General features: G+C 31.7%; 2 protein-coding genes across 9 annotated transcripts in view; one reads left to right on the top strand and one right to left on the bottom strand.

Annotated features, from left to right (window-relative positions):
* Positions 1-21,935, bottom strand: part of LOC127739083 (cytochrome P450 2C29-like) — a 480,581-nt gene that overhangs the window by 115,224 nt on the left and 343,422 nt on the right. The window lies entirely within an intron of this gene.
* Positions 1-21,935, top strand: part of LOC127739081 (protein slit-like) — a 58,757-nt gene that overhangs the window by 35,805 nt on the left and 1,017 nt on the right. The window contains exons 11-20 of one of the 5 annotated variants that reach the window (XM_052250650.1): positions 738-809; positions 1,123-1,194; positions 4,104-4,249; positions 5,210-5,320; positions 6,824-6,934; positions 8,369-8,479; positions 11,209-11,319; positions 12,541-14,409; positions 18,929-19,060; positions 20,618-20,841. In XM_052250650.1, the coding sequence (XP_052106610.1) occupies positions 738-809; positions 1,123-1,194; positions 4,104-4,249; positions 5,210-5,320; positions 6,824-6,934; positions 8,369-8,479; positions 11,209-11,319; positions 12,541-12,752 (946 nt within the window). In that variant the 3' untranslated portion in view covers positions 12,753-14,409; positions 18,929-19,060; positions 20,618-20,841. The remainder of the gene's footprint in view (positions 1-737; positions 810-1,122; positions 1,195-4,103; positions 4,250-5,209; positions 5,321-6,823; positions 6,935-8,368; positions 8,480-11,208; positions 11,320-12,540; positions 14,410-18,928; positions 19,061-20,617; positions 20,842-21,935) is intronic. The other 4 variants (XM_052250651.1, XM_052250649.1, XM_052250652.1 and 1 more) reach the window with 4 other exon arrangements.

Genomic DNA, 21,935 nt, shown 5'->3' with positions numbered 1-21,935 from the left:
AAAATCTCAAACGCATCACACGAATGGATAACAATTGTCATATTCCTGACTTGGCACAGGCGTTTTCCTATGTAGAAAATGGTGAATGAAACCTGGTTTTATAGCTAGCTAAACCTCTCTCTTGTATGACAGTCGCATAAAATTCCATTATATTTACAACGATGTGTGAACAAAACAAACAGACATAATAGGTATAAATGTCAAAAATATGGGTACCGTGTGAATTTCTGTGGGTCATGTCGAATGAAGTTGACATAAATTTAATATGAAACAAGTACCTGTAATTTACACAGGTTGAATACATGGCAGTCTCCACACAACATAGGAATTAGCAAAAACTAGTGAAAACTTTAGTATGCAATATCTTGATGTTGTTTATGTTTTGTTATTTAGAGAACCGGGTGCTAATAATAAATGTCTGATTGTTTCAGTTCGATATTTCACTATTTTTTGTATACAACTAAAAATTATATAAATTATCACATATGCATATTTTGAATTTAAGTTTAAGTATAAGTTTAACGGCACGGCATCGATTACAAGGGGTCGTAATCTTAATGACTCCAAACGGAGCAATAGTTAAACGCACACGGTCACCAGTGTACTGAACGAGTACTACTCAACTGAAAAAAACTCTTTACTGTTTAAGTATTAAAATAGTTCCTTTTGTAAGAAGACTACAAGTAATCCTAAAATATTTACGTCAGTAATACAGAACAACTATCATTTTTTTACAGAAAGTTGGAGAACAATCAAATTACTACAATACCACGAGGAACGTTTGAAGTGATGCCAGCGCTCAACTACTTGTATGTTAACATTTTTTCAGTATTTTATTCGGATGTAAAAGGAATCATGACCTTAAGTCAATTAAACTATGTTTCGTCATCTTTCTAATTTAAAGCGTGATCATTATTCAAGTGAAATCATTAGTAGTAGATATTCAGAAAGTCCTTACGACCACGAATAAATGTTAGTGTAAAAGAGTTTTGGTAAAAAGTAGAATAAGTAATTAATATTTTCTTATGAAATTTTACTCTAAATTCTATCATCTTACCCTTTGACTCGCTAATTTGAATGCATATTGATATCCAAGAGTTAATCACAATTATTTTTTTTCAGAGATTTGAGAGGAAACAATTTGATATTTGTCAAGAATGACACATTTGAACATAACATTAATTTAAAAAATCTGTAAGTATACACTCAATATCGAATCAATAATCAGTGATTGTTTGCAGTATCAGATAATTGCATTATCCTCCTTTTTGTATTGTCTTTAATTTTGGTAGTAGAAGGGTGTGAGATTTTATTTTTCAACGTTTATATGCTATAACAGCAAAACAAATTTTAATCTTGTCATTCACATCATTATTCTATTTTTCGAAAATCGTTATAAAAAATCACTAAATATTGTATAGATATTCAATTGTATCGTACAACAGATTTAAATTTTCATTTGTTTTTTGCGCACTGATATTATTTACAAATATATAATATCCTTTTTTTTGTGTGCTGGCGATATTATCAAACATTTCTTCGGACAAATGGAAAAGATTTTGTCAAAACAAATTAGGATTCCTTCTTCTATTTTTATGGCATAACAACTGCAAATAATCACGACAGTGTTTTATATCCGTAACCTGGACGTTTTTTATACGTATACGCGACTAAGAATGTACTACTGAGATAAATTCTATGTAGGTTTATATCTACACCTATACGAAGAATCTATTTTGTTTTAAATGTGAACTATACCTACTGGTACGTTCTTGTTTGCGCGGGCTGGATTTGGTGGTGTTACATCTTTCAACATGTTCAAATGAAATGTGTCAAAGAGACAATAATCCGACCAAAGAGCAAGAAACAGCAGCAGGGTCTTCAACACAGCAAGAAATTCTCGCACACAGAGGTCCCTAAACAAAAAATGTGTACTAGTTCAATGGGAATGAACGTCACATCAAACTACAAAACATAGACAAATGAACTTAAATAAAAACAAAACATACGTACTTTGACCTATAATGGTTTACTTTTATAAATTTTGACTTTGATGGAGGGTTGTCTCATTGGCAATCATACCACATCTTATATCTATATACAAGACTATCAAAGGCCAGTGGCTCCTGACTTGGGACAGGCGTAAAAATGCAGTGGCGTTAAACATGTTTTGTAAGATCTCAATTCTCCTCCTACACCTCTAGCCAATGTAGAATAAACAAACACACAGCAATACGCATAGTAAAACTCAGTTTAAAAGAAGTTCGAGTCCGATGTCAGAATAGGTAACAAACGAAACTAAGCAAAATGACAATGATACATAAATTAACAAGGGACTACTAGCAGTTACTGACATGCAAGCTCCAGACCTCAGTTAAACTGGTTGAGAGATTACAAATGTATGTGTTCAAGATATGAAAATCAAGTACAACCCCTCTCGTTAGGGGTTTAGCATCATACCATCGTACAATATATGACGAGAACATAACCCACATCATGACAACAGTAGGTTCTGGAATAAATGTGTTTATTTCCGATGCAAAGAGTCTATCCTAATAATTTTTGAAAAGAATTCCGCTCATGTCGGTGCTAGGGGACGTTTTAAGCTTGCATTGTGGTTAGAGATTTTTTTCTCCGTGTTGACGGTCTCATTTTGACTTTTAGATGAAGAACAGCAATACAAGAAATGTTCCTTTGCTTTTTTATGTTTTTTTGCTGTGCATAAACGATGTTAGATTATGGATGGATACTCCATATCCCATGTTTTTCGATTAAGATTTTTTTGCATAAGTTGATTGGAAATGCATTCATTGCATTACAACATATCAAGTCGGTTTATTAGATAAATAGCAGCATACTATTTCATTTTCGAATGAATGAGAACGTGCCTGTCCTTACTCATAATTTTTTTCATCTACTATAAAGTGCAAATATTCTGTCAGTTTTAAAATTTTACTGCGGCTATAGGATATCAACCAGATATCATTCGCGTGTTAATGACTGTATATAACAATGCAATCATGGTCAACGATGCATTTATAAATCTAAATTCACACTTAGTTATATAGTGATTGCAAATATAACATAACACGTTTGATTTTACATTATCAGTCATCTGAATTTTATCTGTATATATTTTTACAAAATAGGACATATTCAAACATTTGTCGAACTTATTGCTAAGTATATATAACACGTTTTTTATTTAAATTGCTAGCAAAAAGCTTAATTCTAGGCACATCACGATTAATTCGCATAGGGATTTGCGAAAAAAAATTTTGTAAAGATATGTAGTAAAACAGATAAAATCATACTATATCAACGTATATCTATAAAATAAAAATGTACAAATTGAATGTAATCATTTTTGTTCAAATATGCAAAATAAAGACAACATTAGTATACCGCTGTTCAAAAGACTTAAATCGATTGAGCAAAAACAAATCGGGGTTACAATGATCCAAAAATAAACAGCAAACCTCGCTATAATTACATAAATAACCACCATAAGATAAAACGGAAAAAAAAGAACCGAAACAACAATTCAGAATTGGAACCTAAACTTACAAGTCTCTACCTTTAACTTGTTTCATCAACTCATTCATCTTAACCTTGCTAACATCGCGGCTACTAACTTGTACTATATGATTGCCTTTTATGTATATATAAAGGTACAAGCTTTGTGGGACCTTTTTACCGATGTATATCATATGTATTTATGTATAAAACATAAACATCTAAATTGGTAGCTGAGAGGTTTCGTCGATGTGTTGATGTCTGTCACACATAAGAGATTTCAAGGAGGGTGTCGAATCCCAGTGAAGGCATATAAAAATTACAAAAAGAAAGATAAGCTTTTAAGTTAATTCCATCAGTGAACAGAAATCAGTAAATTAGCCAATTCAAACTTTATGAAATTAGGCAAACAAAGAAAACAATTGATATTACTTGGTGAGTCCATTTAAGTGACTGATTTATGAAGCGTTGATTCTAGAAGACGAATACACAGTAAATGAAACATTGTCTTTCTCTTATCGTTATCTTCTTGCAGATGTTTGTTTTTAAATTAATTCGTATACTTCATATGATTCAAATTCAAACAGGTATCTCGATTTAGTATGTGATTGTAATGTTCCCTTTTGGGCCTGGCTTAAATCAATATCGTTCGACGACGAGATAGTAACCTGTTTGGATCAGCATAATATTCGACTGTCAAGTCTTAATGCAAGCGATTTTGATAATTGCACCTGTAAGTATTTTCTATCATAGTATACAACTATTGGGAAAAATGATAATAGCATGTAATATATACGTTAAAAGTCCTTGTTTAATATACTCAAGTGAATACGTATCGCTGATCGGAACATTCTATGGAACAAAAGCGTATTAAGTACAGTCATAAATGCCGGAATATAAGATTTATGTAGATGTATATGGTAATTAAACACCATGATGTTTACAATTTATATGATGTACAGACAGTATGACTGTTTCAGATTATACTATTTCATGTACTATGAAAAATGTTTTTGATTACATCTGATTATTCTTCGTTTTGAAAAAAAGAAAAATTAGTTGCATATTGATATATGTATGCATAATTTGTTTTAAACATTTGACAGAAGACATTCATTAAGACGATGGTTAATTTAATTTCAATGTTTGTTTAGGAGGCTTAGAAAAATTTTCAGAGTGTATATGCGATATAGATATATACAATAAAATTAAACTCGTATAGAGAAATATAAATTAAATTTCACAAAAACATGAAAAAACTCAGAACCCACTTTATGTCTGTTTTGTTCACGCATCGTTGACAATATATAATGGAATTTGATGCGACTGTCATACAAGTAAGAGGTTTAGCGCTATAAAACCAGTTTCAATCCACCATTTTCTACATTTGAAAATGCCTGTACCAAGTCAGAAATATGATAGTTGTTGTCCAGTCGTTTGATGTGATTTATCATTTGATTTTGCCATTTGATTAGAGACTTTCTGTTTTGAATTTCCCCGGAGTTCAGTATTTTTGTGATTTTACTTTTTTTATACGTCTATTCACTGTAGTGTTAATTTGAAGGCAAAAAAAAAAGCATCTTTCTAATTGGTACTCCATTCAAATGTCAAAGTATCGTTTTAAAATTATCAATGCTGAAAAAAACACACACAAACACGGAATAGTCATAACACTTTTCTTCTCTGATCACAGACACTTTCTGTTATCCTGACTATTGTTCAAATGGTGGATCTTGTAGTCAAGACAGTTATGGTGACTTAGTATGTTCGTGCGTTGGTGAATGGATCGGTGCTACCTGTACAAGTAAGAGGGTGATACATATGGGTGTTTTTTACACATGATATATACAGTATTCTATGTAGGACCCTTTATATCATGTTTCTTTACCATACACTATAAAACTCGGAGGAACTTCTTTTATAATTCGCTCACTTTAAAACAAAAACTAAGTAAATTTGAACTCACTAAGCATATTTTCAAAACATATTCAAAAATAGTTGATAGTATAATTTGTATTAAAATATCCAAATATAAAGTGATTTAAAAAAAAAAACAATTACGATTCTTACGCATATACAAAAACAATCGTGCTATTATTCTTTAGAGATATCTAGTTGATTCTTTTAAATTGACATATATGAATATTTTTTTTATCCTCTAATAATTTAATTTTGGATGTAACGCGTCTACTGATTGGCTGACAGTGTTTTGTTTATTAGCTGAAAGACATAATTTAGCCATGTGACTTTAACGTCATCAACGTTTTTTCATTATTTACTCCGGTTTACAATTCAATTTGGAATTAAATTATAAGGAATGACTGTAATATTTTTTCTGTCTATTCGAAATAACATCAAACATGTTGTGCACATTTTATTCAGTGATCACCACATTTTTGATATTATTTCTTCATAGACAGAAAAAAAATTACAGTCAATTTTTAAATGTGTGATGACTCGATTTAATGTTAACTTTTTTCTGTGTATACGTTAAACATACATTACGAGAAGAGACCTCAAACAAAATGTCGATGTAATAATAAATAATCAATGGACAAGAAAAAATTCTCATTGGAATCTAGTTGTTTATCGTGCTTTTATCGTTTAAATCCAATTCTCTTCAAAATGTTGAATAGATTTTACATGTTGTGACTCAAATATGGTAAACTTAGGGTTAGCCCTCTTGCAGGACTAAATAATTCCATATGATTATATAATGTATTCTGCATTCAAATCAGGAAGGGGGTCTTGCGTACAGGGCCTTATTTTTTGGTGTCCAAAATTAAGTATTTTAAGACAAGATGATTTTATCCTAATAATTTTCGTTAAGTATTATAAAAATGTTTAAAGTATAATACCTTTGAAATATAATGAATGTTTACAGAGATTGTATAGTCTAAAGACCGTCAAAATTCCAATTCGTTTACATAAAAAGAACAGCATTTGCATATTTCCATCCATATTTTATTATTTGCGGATATTGAGCTCATGCAAGTATCACAAGTAGACAAGCATTGTTGTGAATTATAAAGTTAGCACTTGCATTTGCTCTTTCGAAAAACAAAACATAAAATAAATAAAATATTTGACTGCATAATCGATATTTGATATTTTAATCTTGTAGAGTAATGGTTCCTTGTAAAATTGATTTTCAAATTTGTATGTCTTTTCATATTTTTGATTGCCTTATATTATATTTTTTTTTTAATTTTTGGTTTTGTTTTGCATGCCATCTATCATGCATGAAAAATACAACTTTATTTGCATATTGAAATGTTACAAAAAAATTTGTATTCTCTAATCACAGACAATTCCTGTCTTCCCGACTATTGTTCGAATGGTGGATCTTGTAGTAGAGACAGTTATGGTGATTTAATATGCTATTGCCTGGATGGCTGGACCGGTGCTAAATGTACAAGTAAGAAGACAGATCAAAATGCATGTGTTTAAAAAATTTATTCAGCATACTTTGGTGAACCTTATGCCATGTTTTCATGTCCTGGATTATCAAAACCAAAACAAAAATGTCGTCTCTATTACGCTCATATAAAAACGATAATTCGGTGAACATGAATAAAAAAAATAACTGAGAACGCGTTTTAAAACATTTGCACACATGTTTCAATATAATTGGTTATTGCAGTACTTAAGGATGCATAACTAAGTAAACTCAAACTAAAAACCAAATAAGATTCTATCGCATACAAAACAACCATCGCGCTGTAAATTTCTCGGGGACGTTTTTTTTTTTTTTTTTGTATACATCAATATCGTTTTGATCATTTAATGTTTGATGAATTAATTGACTGTACAATTCGTTCTGGTAAGAAATAAAATACTAGACCAAACGCCAAATATCGACGAAAACAATCTGTCGTTGAGGACAGTTAGGTTTGCAAATCGTATTCATATTGTGTATGGAACGATTTGACATTTGTAGTTAAAACAAAAACATGATTAACATTTATTTATGGACTATTTTTACCAGGAATGGGAAGGAACGCACAGGGTACTTTTCAGCCTACAAACATTAACTAATACAAAACTACACAATTTTAGCATAAGATAATAATCATGACATGTATGAGCGAAGATTAATTTGTAAAATCTTTGAAATGTAATGAATATTTACAGAGGGTTATAGTCTAAAGATGGCAAAATTCCAATTGTTTTATGTCTAGGGGCTCAATTAACATATTTTCACACATGTTCGTTAATGTATACAAAATGTGTTCAAAATCTTTAGTTTTCACAAAAACGCGTAAATCGGGATTTTTCGTGACGCCCCTAGTTTTCAATTTTGACACATCTCAACTTTAAAACACACAGCAATTGAAATAGTTAAATAATTGTCTAAATATTAGTTAAAAGTCAATTCTTTATTGCATTCAGACTACTAGTAATTGAATTAAGTACAACAATTTAAATGAACAAACATCTTTCTAGGAATATTGGGATACGTAGTTGGAAATCAAAGAAATACTTTGCAATACAATTGTTAAATCACTTATATTGTTATTTAACACTTATGAATATCTTAAACAGAACTTTAACTTTGAATGCTATTTTATGACTGATTGTAGATTCACATGGCGGATGATGCATGTATAACAAACTAAGCTTAACGTGTCCACGCCCTAGCCTCGTTTCGTTTAAAGTTTATGTCGTTCCCTTGGTGTGTGTTTGTTACCTGAATTTCTTTTTTTTCATCGGTATATGATAATTTCACATCTGTATTGTATTATCGCCTTGATCATTTTTAAATTTGTATGTCTTTTCATATTTTTCATGACTTATAACATGTATGTAAACATTTGTTGTGGATATTAAAAAAGTTGTTTTCTAATCACAGACAAATCCTGTCATCCCGTCTATTGTTCAAATGGTGGATCATGTAGTCGAGACCGTTATGGCGATTTAGTATGCTCGTGCGTTGCTGGCTGGACCGGTGATAATTGTACAGGTAAGAGGGGGGATATACATGTATTTGTTCATTGGATGTATACCTGTATGATACATACTTTTTATGATCTTTAGGTAGCACTCCATAGTTAGGTGTGTAATTTCGCATTTTGGCCCCTGTGGATTTTTCAAATATGAGAGCTAGTGTAGAACAAAATTCATTTTCGGATAGCTGAAGATTAAAATAGCCTTCATAGTGGGTTTACAGGAACATCAAGATTATGTAATAATGTATGTACTATGAGCTGTTTTCTGTATGACAGTCCGTATTTTCATACCCCAAAAATGTGACAAACTTGAGGTTTTGCAATTTGATGAAACATGTTTTTAAATGACTTTTTGTCGCGTTTCAACATCAAATGCTTACCTTCTTAAAATCTTTAATACTGAACAAATTTTAAAAACTAAGGTACCATTTTAATCGTTACAGCTAGTTGAACACAGGAAATGTATTTGAATTTGAGGCAGGAAAAAAATTCAAATTAAGGTAGCACTCCACAGTTAGGTGCGTTGTTTCGCATTTAGGCCCCTGTGGATTTTACAAATATGAGAGCTAGTGTAGAATAAAATTCATTTTTGGATAGCTGAAGATTAAACTAGCCTTTATAGTGAGTTTATGGGAACATCGAGATAATGTAATGTATGTGATATGGGCTGTTGTCTGTAGGACAATCCGTATTTTCATATCCATACCAAACATTGCTCCGGCAATTATTGTAATGTTTTTTTCTAACTTTTTGTCAAACGAACTTTGCGATTAAATTTTACAAAAAAAATGAGGCGGAAGACACAAATTTTTATTTGATCATTAATTTTTTGGTAGATTAATGTCAACAGTTTTTGAAAAGGTATCACTCAAAGGCATTGAAATTCTAGTTTGCACTAAATTTTGGGGGATTATGGGACATTTTTACCCCCCTTTTTGCAATATTTTATGGTAAATAAATGCAGAATGTTGCCATGGATACACAAAAAAAAGAATTTTAAAAATCAAATTTATGGAAGATACCGATTACATACATATGCACATGTATAACACAAACAGTTAGGTTAATGTATTAGAAAGCCTAGAATAGAAGATGATAAAACATTTTGTGGTTCAATTTTAATTTATTTTTCTAACTGTGGAGTGCTACCTTATACCATGTTTATATTTCATGGATAATTAAACCCGGAGGAAAATTTCTTTTCTACTACGCTCATGTAAAATTAATAACTTTAAATTTACATATATAAAATTATATCATTCCCTTCATTTATGTTCAAAGAAGCAATTCCATTACAATAACAAAAAGTACTTTTCCTTCTACAAAGAAAAAACACCAAATATCGATGTATAAATCATTGATCGCTCGGTGAGGGGTATTTTCATTTCAAGCGATTATAAAATTTTTGTGACAAAAGCAAACTGTATGTTAGGATTTTCTTGTCGAAGTTTAAAATGTACTCTACATCTCAGTTCTGGTAATCCAGGAATTCGACAACGTTGTTGTATTCGAATTATCATCCTCGTTTGGTATAAGGAAGGGAAAGTGCGTAAAAGGATCACTTTCACTGTCCATAAGAGACCAAATAACACAGAAATGAACAACTGTATGTCAACGAACTTTAAAGACCACGACATAACAACTGTAAAACAATTCAAACGAGCAAACTAACGGCCTAATTTCTGTACAACATAATGAACGAAAAAATATGATATATATCAACAAAGGGTATTAACTAAATTACAGGCTCTTGACTTGGGACAGTCACATACAGAATGGGGCAGATTTAAATATGTTTGAAGTCGCGCCAACCTTCCCCTTACCAAGGACAGTGGTGTAACAGCACAACATAAGAACAAACTGTAAAAATCATTTAACTGGGTTTACCTTATAAGTTCGATACAAAGCAGAAATACATCTAACAAAAACACAGACTGGGCGGGTTAGGGTATTTATACATCCAAATAACAAAAATTTATCTGAGAGTACTTGCAGTTACTGATACTAGTAGCTAGTTCAAAGCCAATAACAACTACCAACACCGGTTGTAATTAAGATGATAAAAAACTCTAGTACCTAGAGACTTTACTTCAAGGCCATCATGCATTATTAAATTGATACGGAATAATTATCAACAAAGTCTTGGTATCTTCCGATTAATTATTTTTAAGAAAAAGGACAAAACGTTCTCTGACATAACCCTCGTTCTTCAACATTCTGCTCAGACACCGATGACGTTTTTCTCAATTTGAGGTAGATGCTATATAACAGTTAACGATTAATGAGTTCTTTATGGAAAGCTTTATTGATTGACCAATACCAAATGTTTGTGCCTTAACTCAGCAACGACATGTGCCACAGCCTTAGTGTTTAGATTCCAGAATAGTTATTCAATTTAAATGTTTACTTATAGTGTCAAATTTCAGATTGCAACACTTTGAATGAGTGAAAATTCATATGGTGGGTGATGCATATATAATTGAATAAGTTAACCCTTTCGAAGTATTGGGCTCGTTCCTTTGAAATTCATGTAATTACCTCGGTTTGTGTTTTTTACCTTGATTTATCTCTGTTTTCCATTTGTGGTATTTTAACATCAGTATTGTAGGGTTGCCTTGTCTAAATATAAATTGATTTTACTTTAGTCAATTTTCATATTTGTGCATGTCTTACAATGTATTTACATTTAAACTTTATTTTGCATATTCAAAAGCTTTACTAAAGTTATGTTCTCTTATCAAAGAAAATTCCTGTCATCCCGGCTATTGCTCAAATGGTGGATCTTGTAGTCGAGACAGCAATGGTGATTTAGTATGCTCGTGCATTGATGGCTGGACTGGTGCTAATTGTACAGGTAAGAGGGGAGATAAACATGTATTTGTCACACTGTATTTAATAATTTCACACATTTAAAGACCCTTGTTTCTATTCCATGTACTATCCAACTTGGAGGAGAAACTCATCTCTTCTATGGTCATATATAAACAATGATGAACTCGGTAAACTAGAATCGAAAATATAACTAAAGATGGTTCGAAAACACACCAAGAATACACATGGATGTAGTCCAAACCTGTACAGTAAGTTGAAAACCAGTAATTTGCATTAGGTTTTAACACTGCTCTAAATGGTCCTAGGACCGAAATCAATTTAACTAAAAAAACAGACTTAATCTGATGTGATCTGGGGCCCTTTATAGCTTGCGGCTCGGTGTGAGCCAATGCTCCGTGTTGAAGGCCGTACCTTGACCTATAATGGTTTACTTTTATACATTGTTACTTGGATGGAGAGTTGTCTCATTGGCACTCATACTACATCTTCCTATATCTATTGGTCGTAGGACAGTGCTTTTGATTTCCGAAGATAACATTACATAAGTCTGCCTACTGAAGTTAATATGGTAACCAGTTCTGCAATCAGTTAACTATGACCTTGACCACTCCAAATGGACTAGAATTATTCTTAAGTTAGATTTTGGCATGTCTGTTCAACTCTTACAGAAAACAAAGGATATGGGGTATCCATCCATGAAACAAAATCAGTACATGTAAAGAAAATACAAAAAAAAGCAGAGGGACAGCGCTTTCATTGCAGATCTTCATCTTAAAGTCACAGTGCGGACTTCCACTAAGTTAACCTGTAATCAGAACCGTTTTACATCGATATATAACATATTGTAAAATGTCTTTGTTTCTCGATATAATAATAGGGTAAGCCCATGATTTGATCTTATACTACAATCACCGTGATCTGCTTTTGGGCAAATCCAAAGACAGTTAAAACAAACCGATATAGTACATTTTTATTTCAATAAATAACAAATGTTTCAAGTCATTTACTTAGTATATATTTTGTATAAATGTTTAAACATTTTATAAAAAATACACGAAATGAAAGCAACATTAGTGTGCAATCAGTCAAATGAATGGTTGGCTATAATTCAGAGTGTCCACAATTTTCTTTTTGATTTAAAAAACTGAACAGCCATTAAACGCCAGCATCAAGTCTATTAACGCAAACATTAAATTGCATATTCAAAATTTTTAAACAAGATTTTGTTTTTCATTAATCACAGACAGTCTTTGTCATCAAGGCTATTGTTCAAATGGAGGATCTTGTAGTCAAAACAGCAATGGTGACTTATTATGCTCGTGCGTCGGAGGGTGGACCGGTGTTACATGTACAGGTAAAAAGGGGAATGCAAAAGTGTTTGATCACGAGATATATAAAGCATCTCGGAAGAACATTTCGCCTCAAACTTGCATTCACAAAATAAATGATCAATAATTAATTTTAAAACATGCAAAATTCACGTTCTAGTTCTTTTTTATAATACAGATTATAAAATATCAGTGTATATATTGCTGATATTTTATAATCTATATTATGTAAATAGCGTTTCCGTTATTTAACGTTTAACGAACGTATTGGATGAACTATTTGTTCTGCGTGGACGTTGGATCTTATTATAAGACAAGAGACCGAGTTCTCAGAATCTAGTATATATAGTTCATCGATTTCGTATTGTTTAAATCTACTTAATTTTGATATATATTTCATTTTGTGACTAAATAGGCTGAATTGTGGGATTCGTCTTCTTGAAGTACAAACACGTATTCACCGTTTGTATAAGAAAAGAAAAAGGTGCTCAAAGAGTTATTTTCTGCTAACAAAATTTATCATTAGAACAAACATAATTCTAGATAACTCGGGCTTACAAAAATTGTTAAGTATGAGCGACGTTTAAAGTATAATATATTCCCAACATAATGAATATTTACATATTTTATTCGTAAGATAGCATACATCCATTTTTACTTTACCAAATGACATTATTTGCATATTTTAACACATATTTGTCATTCGAAAATATTGAACGCATGCAAGTACTTCACATTGCAGCAACATTTTTAGTTTATACTTACATGTGCTCTAAAACTTTGTATTACTTTCATATTTTATTTGTTAAATGACTACGTTTATTATCATACTACTTGTAACGTATACACTGTACACGTGTTATGTGTATTTTGTATACATAGAATAATATAAACATGTTTTGTCTGATACGATTTGAAAAATTAAAAGAGCAATTTCAGGGAAAAGATGATGACCCTTGTATTATGCATTGTCAGAAGGGTTGAAAAAAGAGAAGTAATTGGTTATTTAATAAATATCGGCTTCAATATTGTAGAACCTTTCTTGTTTAAATAATGAAGTATGATTAAACATCGTAAAGTTCTCAAGTATGTTTCTCTTCTTGTTATAGTAGTATAAAGCCTTACATTGTACAAGAGATGTACATTGCTTTTTTAGAATACATATATTAGCATTTACTAACCTTAACATTTATATAATTACTTTCTTTTATTTGATTTGTTTGCTATTTGTTATACACACGAAACGTAATAGTTACTGAATTGGAAAACAAATGTAAGTATTAAATGATGTAATCATTATAAATTCTTTTTTTATAATACTAAATATCGGTTTTTTTAATCAAGTAAGTTTTCCATGTAATTACGTCTTTATTTCAGAATAAGTTTATTGAATTAATATAAATAAGTACTAATTCTTTACTTTTCATTTTCAGATCTTTTTTGTTATTTTTTGTTACCTGAAATAATACTTCTTATATGTTTCAGATATTGCAATACATATAGTTGTGAATGTTTTGAGAAAATAAGTACTTTAAATAACTCATTTAACATTATTCAATATGTGACTGTCACAAACTCACTGGTATTTTTTTTTTTACAAATATCTATCTTAATTTCTTGACATGTTCAATTCAAATGTTGTGTGTTTGAGCTTTATTTTCTTTGTAGATGATCATCTTTTCAGCCACAGAAGAAATTCGTATTTGGTTTGTCTTTTATCGGATGTTGTCAAGGACACAACAACACAGATTTTATCAGGTGTCCCTAGGATCATCTTAAATGAGGTAATGAAAATGACACATGTGCAGTCTTCTGAATCCTCATTGTACTATAAAAATTCAGACAAGTTTGTTTATATTCGGCCCTGTACTGTTCAACTTTCAGATATTTTAGATTTCAATGACAACCACCAATATTGCTCTATTTCCAAATGTAACCGAAAAAATTGTAAAACCTGTGATATACTAATATCTGATACCCACTTTCAAAGTAATTTAACCACCAAAAGTTACAATACACACAGTCATGAGGATCTGAATTGCACTGCTTCCAATATTGTGTACGGTATTGAATGTACTCTTTGTGGATTGATCAACGTCGGGGAAACTCGACAAAGACTCAATGTCAGAATAAATGATCATCGGTCTAATGTAAATGATCCTAATAACAACAAATTTCACTATAAACATTTCAATCAGCCTGACCATTCTATTGTTTCAATGAAAGTCCGGATTATAGAGAAAATATATCATTCAACAAATGCCCCCATATTGAGTACACCATATCGTTTACAAAGAGAAGACTTTTGGATATTAAGAGAGTTGGGAACAGCCATTCCCTATGGATGCAATGACAAAATTGATGGTGTAGGTATTTTGTCTAGTCCCAGGTGTAGTACTGTCAATACATTACAATTATTTAATACTTCTGCTCGATGTAATAGAAGTCATGGTCACAGAAAATATATACCACCTGCTGTGCACACCTTGACAATTGATAGTCTGTTAACGTCTGTTCAAAAACCTTTAGGAATTCATCATATCAGAACTAAATTATTCTCCATTCCATTGTCAAAACTTTTTTTTTACTATTTCAAGAGGCCCAAAATACTTCCGTTACTGATTCTCGTTCTGTTTTGTATAGATTAGTTGCAATAATCATGGACATTGCTAACCATAGACTATTCAAACCCGTATCGACTACATCCGAAAATGAGGAAAAACGTAATTTTTTTAAGGTAGAATTCGTCAATAAAGGTTTAGATGCTGTAAATATTAGCAATATTTTCCATCAAAAATCTGTACAAAAAACTATACCTGATTACTTCAAAAATAAAGCTACACCTGTTATTTCTTATACTTACACCAAGTCTATTGCATCCAAGATTTTCAACCACAAGAGAGTTTTACAGGCCTTTAACCTCAAAGATGTGAAATCCAAGCCTCCGGATTGCTCATGTGCATCGTCACAATACAAGTATAGTCCAGCTGGTCATGTTATTACTGGTGACCTTGGCATCGTTACCAATGAACAACTAAGAGAGTTGTTAGCCAAGGGACCAAAATATAGAATTCCCCAGCCCATCAACTGGAAAAAGAATTTCAAGTTACTGATGGATGCAGTTGAGGACTATACAAGAAAATGGAAAGCGCGAACCAGACGAACCAGAACTGGACACTTTGTCTGAATGGATCAAAGCTATTCGATCATGCATTCAGAAGCGCATTCAAAAACTACGATGCAATATGAGCACAAAAGTTACTAACCCTTTCAAAAATCAGGATGTTGTGGATGCTTCATCCTCTTTGCATGATAAATATGTCGTTGTTCCAGCAGATAAAGCCTCCAATAATATTGTCTTCATATGTAAAAACCATTATTTGCAATGTCTCACAACAGAGCTTGGAATAAATAGAACTACTGGTAACCCTACATATTCTTTAACAGGATTTACCAAGGACGAAATTTTACAAAATCACAAATCTGTCCTTCTTTCTTTTGGTATCAACATCAAAGAAAACGAAGAAAATTTACCATCATTATACTGGATACCAAAACTACACAAAACTCCATATAAAGAACGATTCATAGCTGGGTCATCAAAATGTTCGACTAAACATCTTTCTAAAGTACTGACTACTATTCTTTCTACAGTTAAAGATGGGCTTCAAAAATATTGAGATGAGATATATTCTACCAGTGGTGTTAACCAGATGTGGATTCTCAAAACTTCAAAAGATCTACTGCTTAATCTTCGATCACAATCTTTGCAATTTTGCAGCAACATAAAGACTTTTGCTTTTTCTACGCTTTACACTACTATTCCCCATGCTCAGTTGAAAGATCGACTTCACCATCTCATTAAACAGAGCTTTTTCTATAAAAATGGGAATCGTAGATACAAATTTCTTGTTTTGGGTTACAATAATTCATATTTTGTGAAAAACCACACTGAATCTACCAGAAAATATACTGAAGATGATATTATCAAAATGCTGGACTTTTTGATCGACAATATATTTGTTGAGTTTGGAGGATTTATATTTCAACAGACAGTCGGTATTCCAATGGGAACTAATTGTGCACCCTACTGGCCGATTTGTTTTTGTACTCGTATGAAGCAGAATTCATTCAGAACCTTCTAAAGAAGAAAAAGCACCTTGCGAAATTCTTTAGTTTTACTTTCCGATATATTGATGATGTTCTATCATTGAATAACCCATATTTCAGCCAATACTTACATCTCATATATCCCAGTGAACTTGAAATTAAGGATACTACTGATACTAGAAGGACTGCTTCATACCTTGATCTTTTCCTCAATATTGACACAGATGGACGACTTCACACGAAAATCTATGATAAACGGGACGATTTCAACTTCCCAATTATCAATTTCCCATTTCTCAGCAGTAACATACCCTCTGCCCCTTCGTATGGTGTTTACATATCTCAATTGATACGTTATTCTCGTGCTTGTTCATACTAAACGGACTTCATATACAGGAGTGTGCTCCTTCCGCAGAAACTGCTCCAACAAAGTTATGAGGAGGACAGATTAAAAATGACACTCCGTAAATTTTACGGACATATCACCAATTGGTTGATCCATACGATGTGTCTTTGTCCAAACTAACTAAGGACATTTTTACAACGTGTTAGATTGTAGTTTGTCATTACGTCGTCTGATCTTTTAATTACCGAACGTGACGTTTTCCCGATTGTGACTGTTTTGCAATGTGTGAAACCGCATTGCTATAAGACTTGTCACGGTACCTTTCTATCCCTAATTCATGTATTTAATTTTGATGTTATATTTGTTGTTCTCGTCGGATTTTGTCAAATGTCTTAACGTCTTTTCTGTTATATTCGTGTGTTATGGTAAAGATAATTAATCACCTCCTTCATTTATTAGATTTAAGTTTGGTTCAACGAAATTTATACGATATATTTGGTTTACAGTTTGATTTAGAAGAAACACCGACATAGCTAGATAATACAATTAATTACTAGTATCGAATTATTACCATTTGATATTAATAAGCATTATTTTCATTTTTATTAATAAATGTAATGTCAGTATTTCAAATCTAATCTTTAATCAATCCTAATCCCATCTTATTTTTGAGAAAGATTTTTTTCAAATTCAAATGTGACGTCACTTTGTGTGTTTTTTTAGAATTTCAAATGTGACGTCACTTTGTGCGTTGAGGCTTTGGCTTCGGCTAACTCGGCTGTGTATTTTTTATGTGTTGGATTAAGTTGTTTTACGTAATGTATCCGTTTTTATTCTGTAGTTAGTCCCCACTTTGGTTTTATCATGTATATCTATTATATAGTCATTTTATAAAATTTACTGTTTGCAAAATTATAAATTATTCTAAATAATAAGGATGTTCTTGTCCCAGGCAGAAAATCCTGGCCGTGTTAGGCGCAACTTTTTGGAAGTTTTGGTCCTCGGTGCTCTTCAGCTTTGTACTTGTTTTGGCTTTCAAACTTTTTTCATCTGAGCGTCACTGGTTGGTCTTGTGTGGACGAGACGCGCGTCTGGCGTATTGAATTTTAAGCCTAGTACCTTTTGTTAGCTATTATTCGTGTGTTTCTTTGTCCTATATGTTCTCCCATTTATTTGTATTGTGGTCCTGTCATGTGATGTTGTCGTTTTGGTGTTGTGTTTGACGTTGCCATAAAAGCGGGAGGTTTGGCATGCCACAAAACCAGGTTCAACCCACCATTTTTTTCTTAAAATGTCCTGTACCAAGTCAGGAAAATGGCCATTGTTATATTATAGTTCGTTTCTGTGTGTGTTACATTTTAATGTTGTGTTTTTGTTGTGTCGTTGTTCTCCTTTTATATTTGATGCGTTTCCCTCAGTTTTAGTTTGTAACCCGGATTTGTTTTTATCTCTATCGATTTATGAGTTTTCGAACAGCGGTATACTACTGTTGCCTTTATTTATCTGCAACAACATTTTAAAATCGTTAGAAAATACATTACGAAATGTTTTATTCATTCTTTGACAATATTTTCCGAGTCGCTCTTTCATCACAACTGTTAGAGATATAGCACCAAGCTAGAAAAAAAGAGGAAATTAAATGTTATGTTAACCTTTATATTTGTTAAAGGAAAACTGCAATAGAAAAACGTTTTGTTTTCTAATAATCTATTCGACATCTTATTTAGTATAAAAAGCTCAGGTTGGTAATAGTTTAGTCATCTACATGCTCAAATACATCAAACTCAAAGTAACCTTTGAAATGGCTATTACATAATTCTTCTTATCTTGTTCCGTTTATTTATCAGCAGGATTTATGATACATGTGTATGTTTCCTGCGGAATAACATGATATATACGTCATCGCCAATGTATTGAAACAGTAACACTAGTGAGTTTGGTGCCATATCTGGTAAAATGGGCAGGAATTTAACAAAATGGTAATTTGGAATACAATGTCGTTATTTGTTTATTTATTTACTTAATATGTGATAATGAGAAGGACTTCTCTTCCTCCTACAGTCGCATAAAATTATATCATATTGACAACGATGTGTGAACAAAAGAAACGTACACAATAGGTAAACATGTAAAAATAGAGGTACAACAGTCAACATTGTGTTATAATCTTAACAACTATAAAAACAAAGAAATATGTAACAACGAAACACACAAAGACATGAAGACAAAACACATAAGAAAAATTAAAGACAAGAATACAAAAATTTAACATAGCACAATAACAAAATGACGGGATGTATGAGTAGCGAGTCACGTCAAATGGATATCACCAAAAATAGACTAGACAGTAAAAGTAATATTCAAACAGACAAATAAAAGAATTCTAAAACATGTTATTTAGATGATAAACAACATCAGTTCCCAGAATCGATACTTCAAGACCATCGTTTATTATTTGTGACATTGATACGGAATATTTATAAACAAGGTATTGGTACCTTTCGATGATTTTTTTAAGAAAAAAGACGAGAGGTTCCTTGACATACCCCTGGTTCATTAACTTTCGGCTCAGACATTGGTGCCGTTTTACAAAGTCTGAGTAACAGGTGCAAGCTCTTGAACACCAAATAAATTGGGAAATGCATATCCCATATGCAGGTGAAGTTGGTATATTGCTACTAAGGTGGGGGAAATTGATAAATTTCAAAATTAAAACCGTTTCGTTTATCATAGATTCTGGTTCAAGGCCAATAACAACTTATAAAAAAAAATCATCAAAAATTATCAATCAGTACACATGTAACAGCCAATGAATTTAGTATAAGACGTTTAAAGCAGTCGGAGAAAAAACATGACATTTTGAAATGCAAAGATACAGGTCTCGCCAGATTGTAGATCCATGAAAGTTCATATGTATTTAACAATCTTATTCAGTTCAGTTTAAATTTACTGATAACAAATCAATATTAAAACCAATAAAAGCAATTTTCAAAGATCTAATTACAGTCTTAAAATGGTAACCTTTTAGAATAAGTTTATGTAAAGTATCGATAAGTTTAAGTTTGGGTAAATTTCGGCAGTATATTTAGAAAATTCTTGATCATTTAACGAACAAATATCATCAAGATAATGGTAAGTGTTGTTGATTTTTTCAATAAAATGCAATGTAGAAGGGTCTTTTCTAAGTTTGGTAATTAACTGTGATTCAAAATTATAGTACAAAAACAGGTCTGCTGTTAAAGGGGTGCAATTAGTGCCAATAGGGATACCTACAACCTGTTGATTAACTTTGTAGCCGAAACGTACATAAATACTATCAAAGATACATGATATTTAAGAATATACTCATTTTTTCGATTTTGTAGATGGAAGTTTGTTGTCTCTCTTGACCAATCTTTTTTTTCTATCTTTACTAATAGTTGTTTGTGTTTATGTGAAATTACTACAAAAAACAAAGGAATATATTTTAGTGTTCATTATTTGCTAATAAATGACATTTATATTCAGAAAATTAGTTACTTGATTAAAAACTTCAGACATGTTGGTTACCAAAAGTATCAACTTTAGATATTCATTTAAAGTGCTGAACTTTCTCAAATTGCCTACAGACTTAGATCATACAGTTGGTGTATAAGATGTTAACGACACCAAATCACCAAGGAGTTATCGGTGTCCCTGGGACCATTTCATTATGAAAGCCAGCCGTGACTACTTGGCCATCGAGACACTTGAAAAAGACGAAATGTCATGTATATGATAAGTGAGATTGGAGTATCTTCCATATTGATAAAATGTCTTAATATTATAACAGAATTTTCTTTCGCTAATCATAAAGAATGGTCAGGACACCCTTTTTTACCCAATTAACATTTAAATCTTGTACATTTGAATACTAATGTAACGTTATTTATATGTAAAAACTCATTTTGCCTTTTGATTAAGGACTTTCCGTTTTGAATTTTCCTCTTAGTTCAGTATTTTTGTGATTTTACTTACTACCAGGCTTACAAAGTTTATTGAATATTGTAGAAATTTATGATTCTAGAAAGAAAGGCTACATAAAGCTAGCAATTTTATGTTGGGCAGTTCTCGTGATTTTGAAGAAATATGGTTCACTGTTTAATTAATGAAGTTGTCTTTCTAGATTAAAGTTTAAAGTCATAAAATAAGTATGAAAACTTAATGCATCTGATGTGCATCGATAGCAGACATATGATGCTAGTTGAATAACCCTTTAAAGTTAGTTCCTGTCATGATATGCCAATACTAATGGGTGTTATTACACCAAGAACATGCAAATTTTATCTACATTTTAAAGCTTTTTGAAATACACTTTCCGAAACAATACAAATATATTGTTACATTTTTGTAAATGTATTGAAACATGTACCTGTATTATAAAACGAAATATCTATAAAGGTCCCATATTGCATATTTTGGTATTAATATTGATTCACTCATAGGGTCTTTGCATCGGAAATAAAAATATTTATTCTAAAACTAGTTGTTGGCATGATACGGGTTATGTTTTTTTTTATATAATTTATGATGGTATGATACTAAACCCCTAACGGGAGGGATTGTACTTGATTTTATATGATGAAGACATAATCTTTCGATCAGTTTAAATGAGGTCTGGAGCTGGCATGTCAGTAACTGCTAGTAGTCCTTTGTTCATTTATGTATCATTGTTATTTTGCTTAGTTTCTTTTGTTACCTATTCTTACATCGGACTCGGACTTCTTTTAAACTGAGTTTTACTGTGCGTATTGCTATGTGTTTCTTTATTCTACATTGGCTAGAGGTATAGGGGGAGGGTTGAGATCTCACAAAACATGTTTAACCCCGCCGCAT

The sequence above is a fragment of the Mytilus californianus genome, unplaced genomic scaffold (genome assembly GCF_021869535.1).
Source record: "Mytilus californianus isolate M0D057914Y unplaced genomic scaffold, xbMytCali1.0.p SCAF_4, whole genome shotgun sequence".
Lineage (NCBI taxonomy): Eukaryota > Metazoa > Mollusca > Bivalvia > Mytilida > Mytilidae > Mytilus > Mytilus californianus.
Note: the sequence above shows the minus strand (reverse complement) of the source record. Positions and strands in the feature narration are given on the sequence as shown.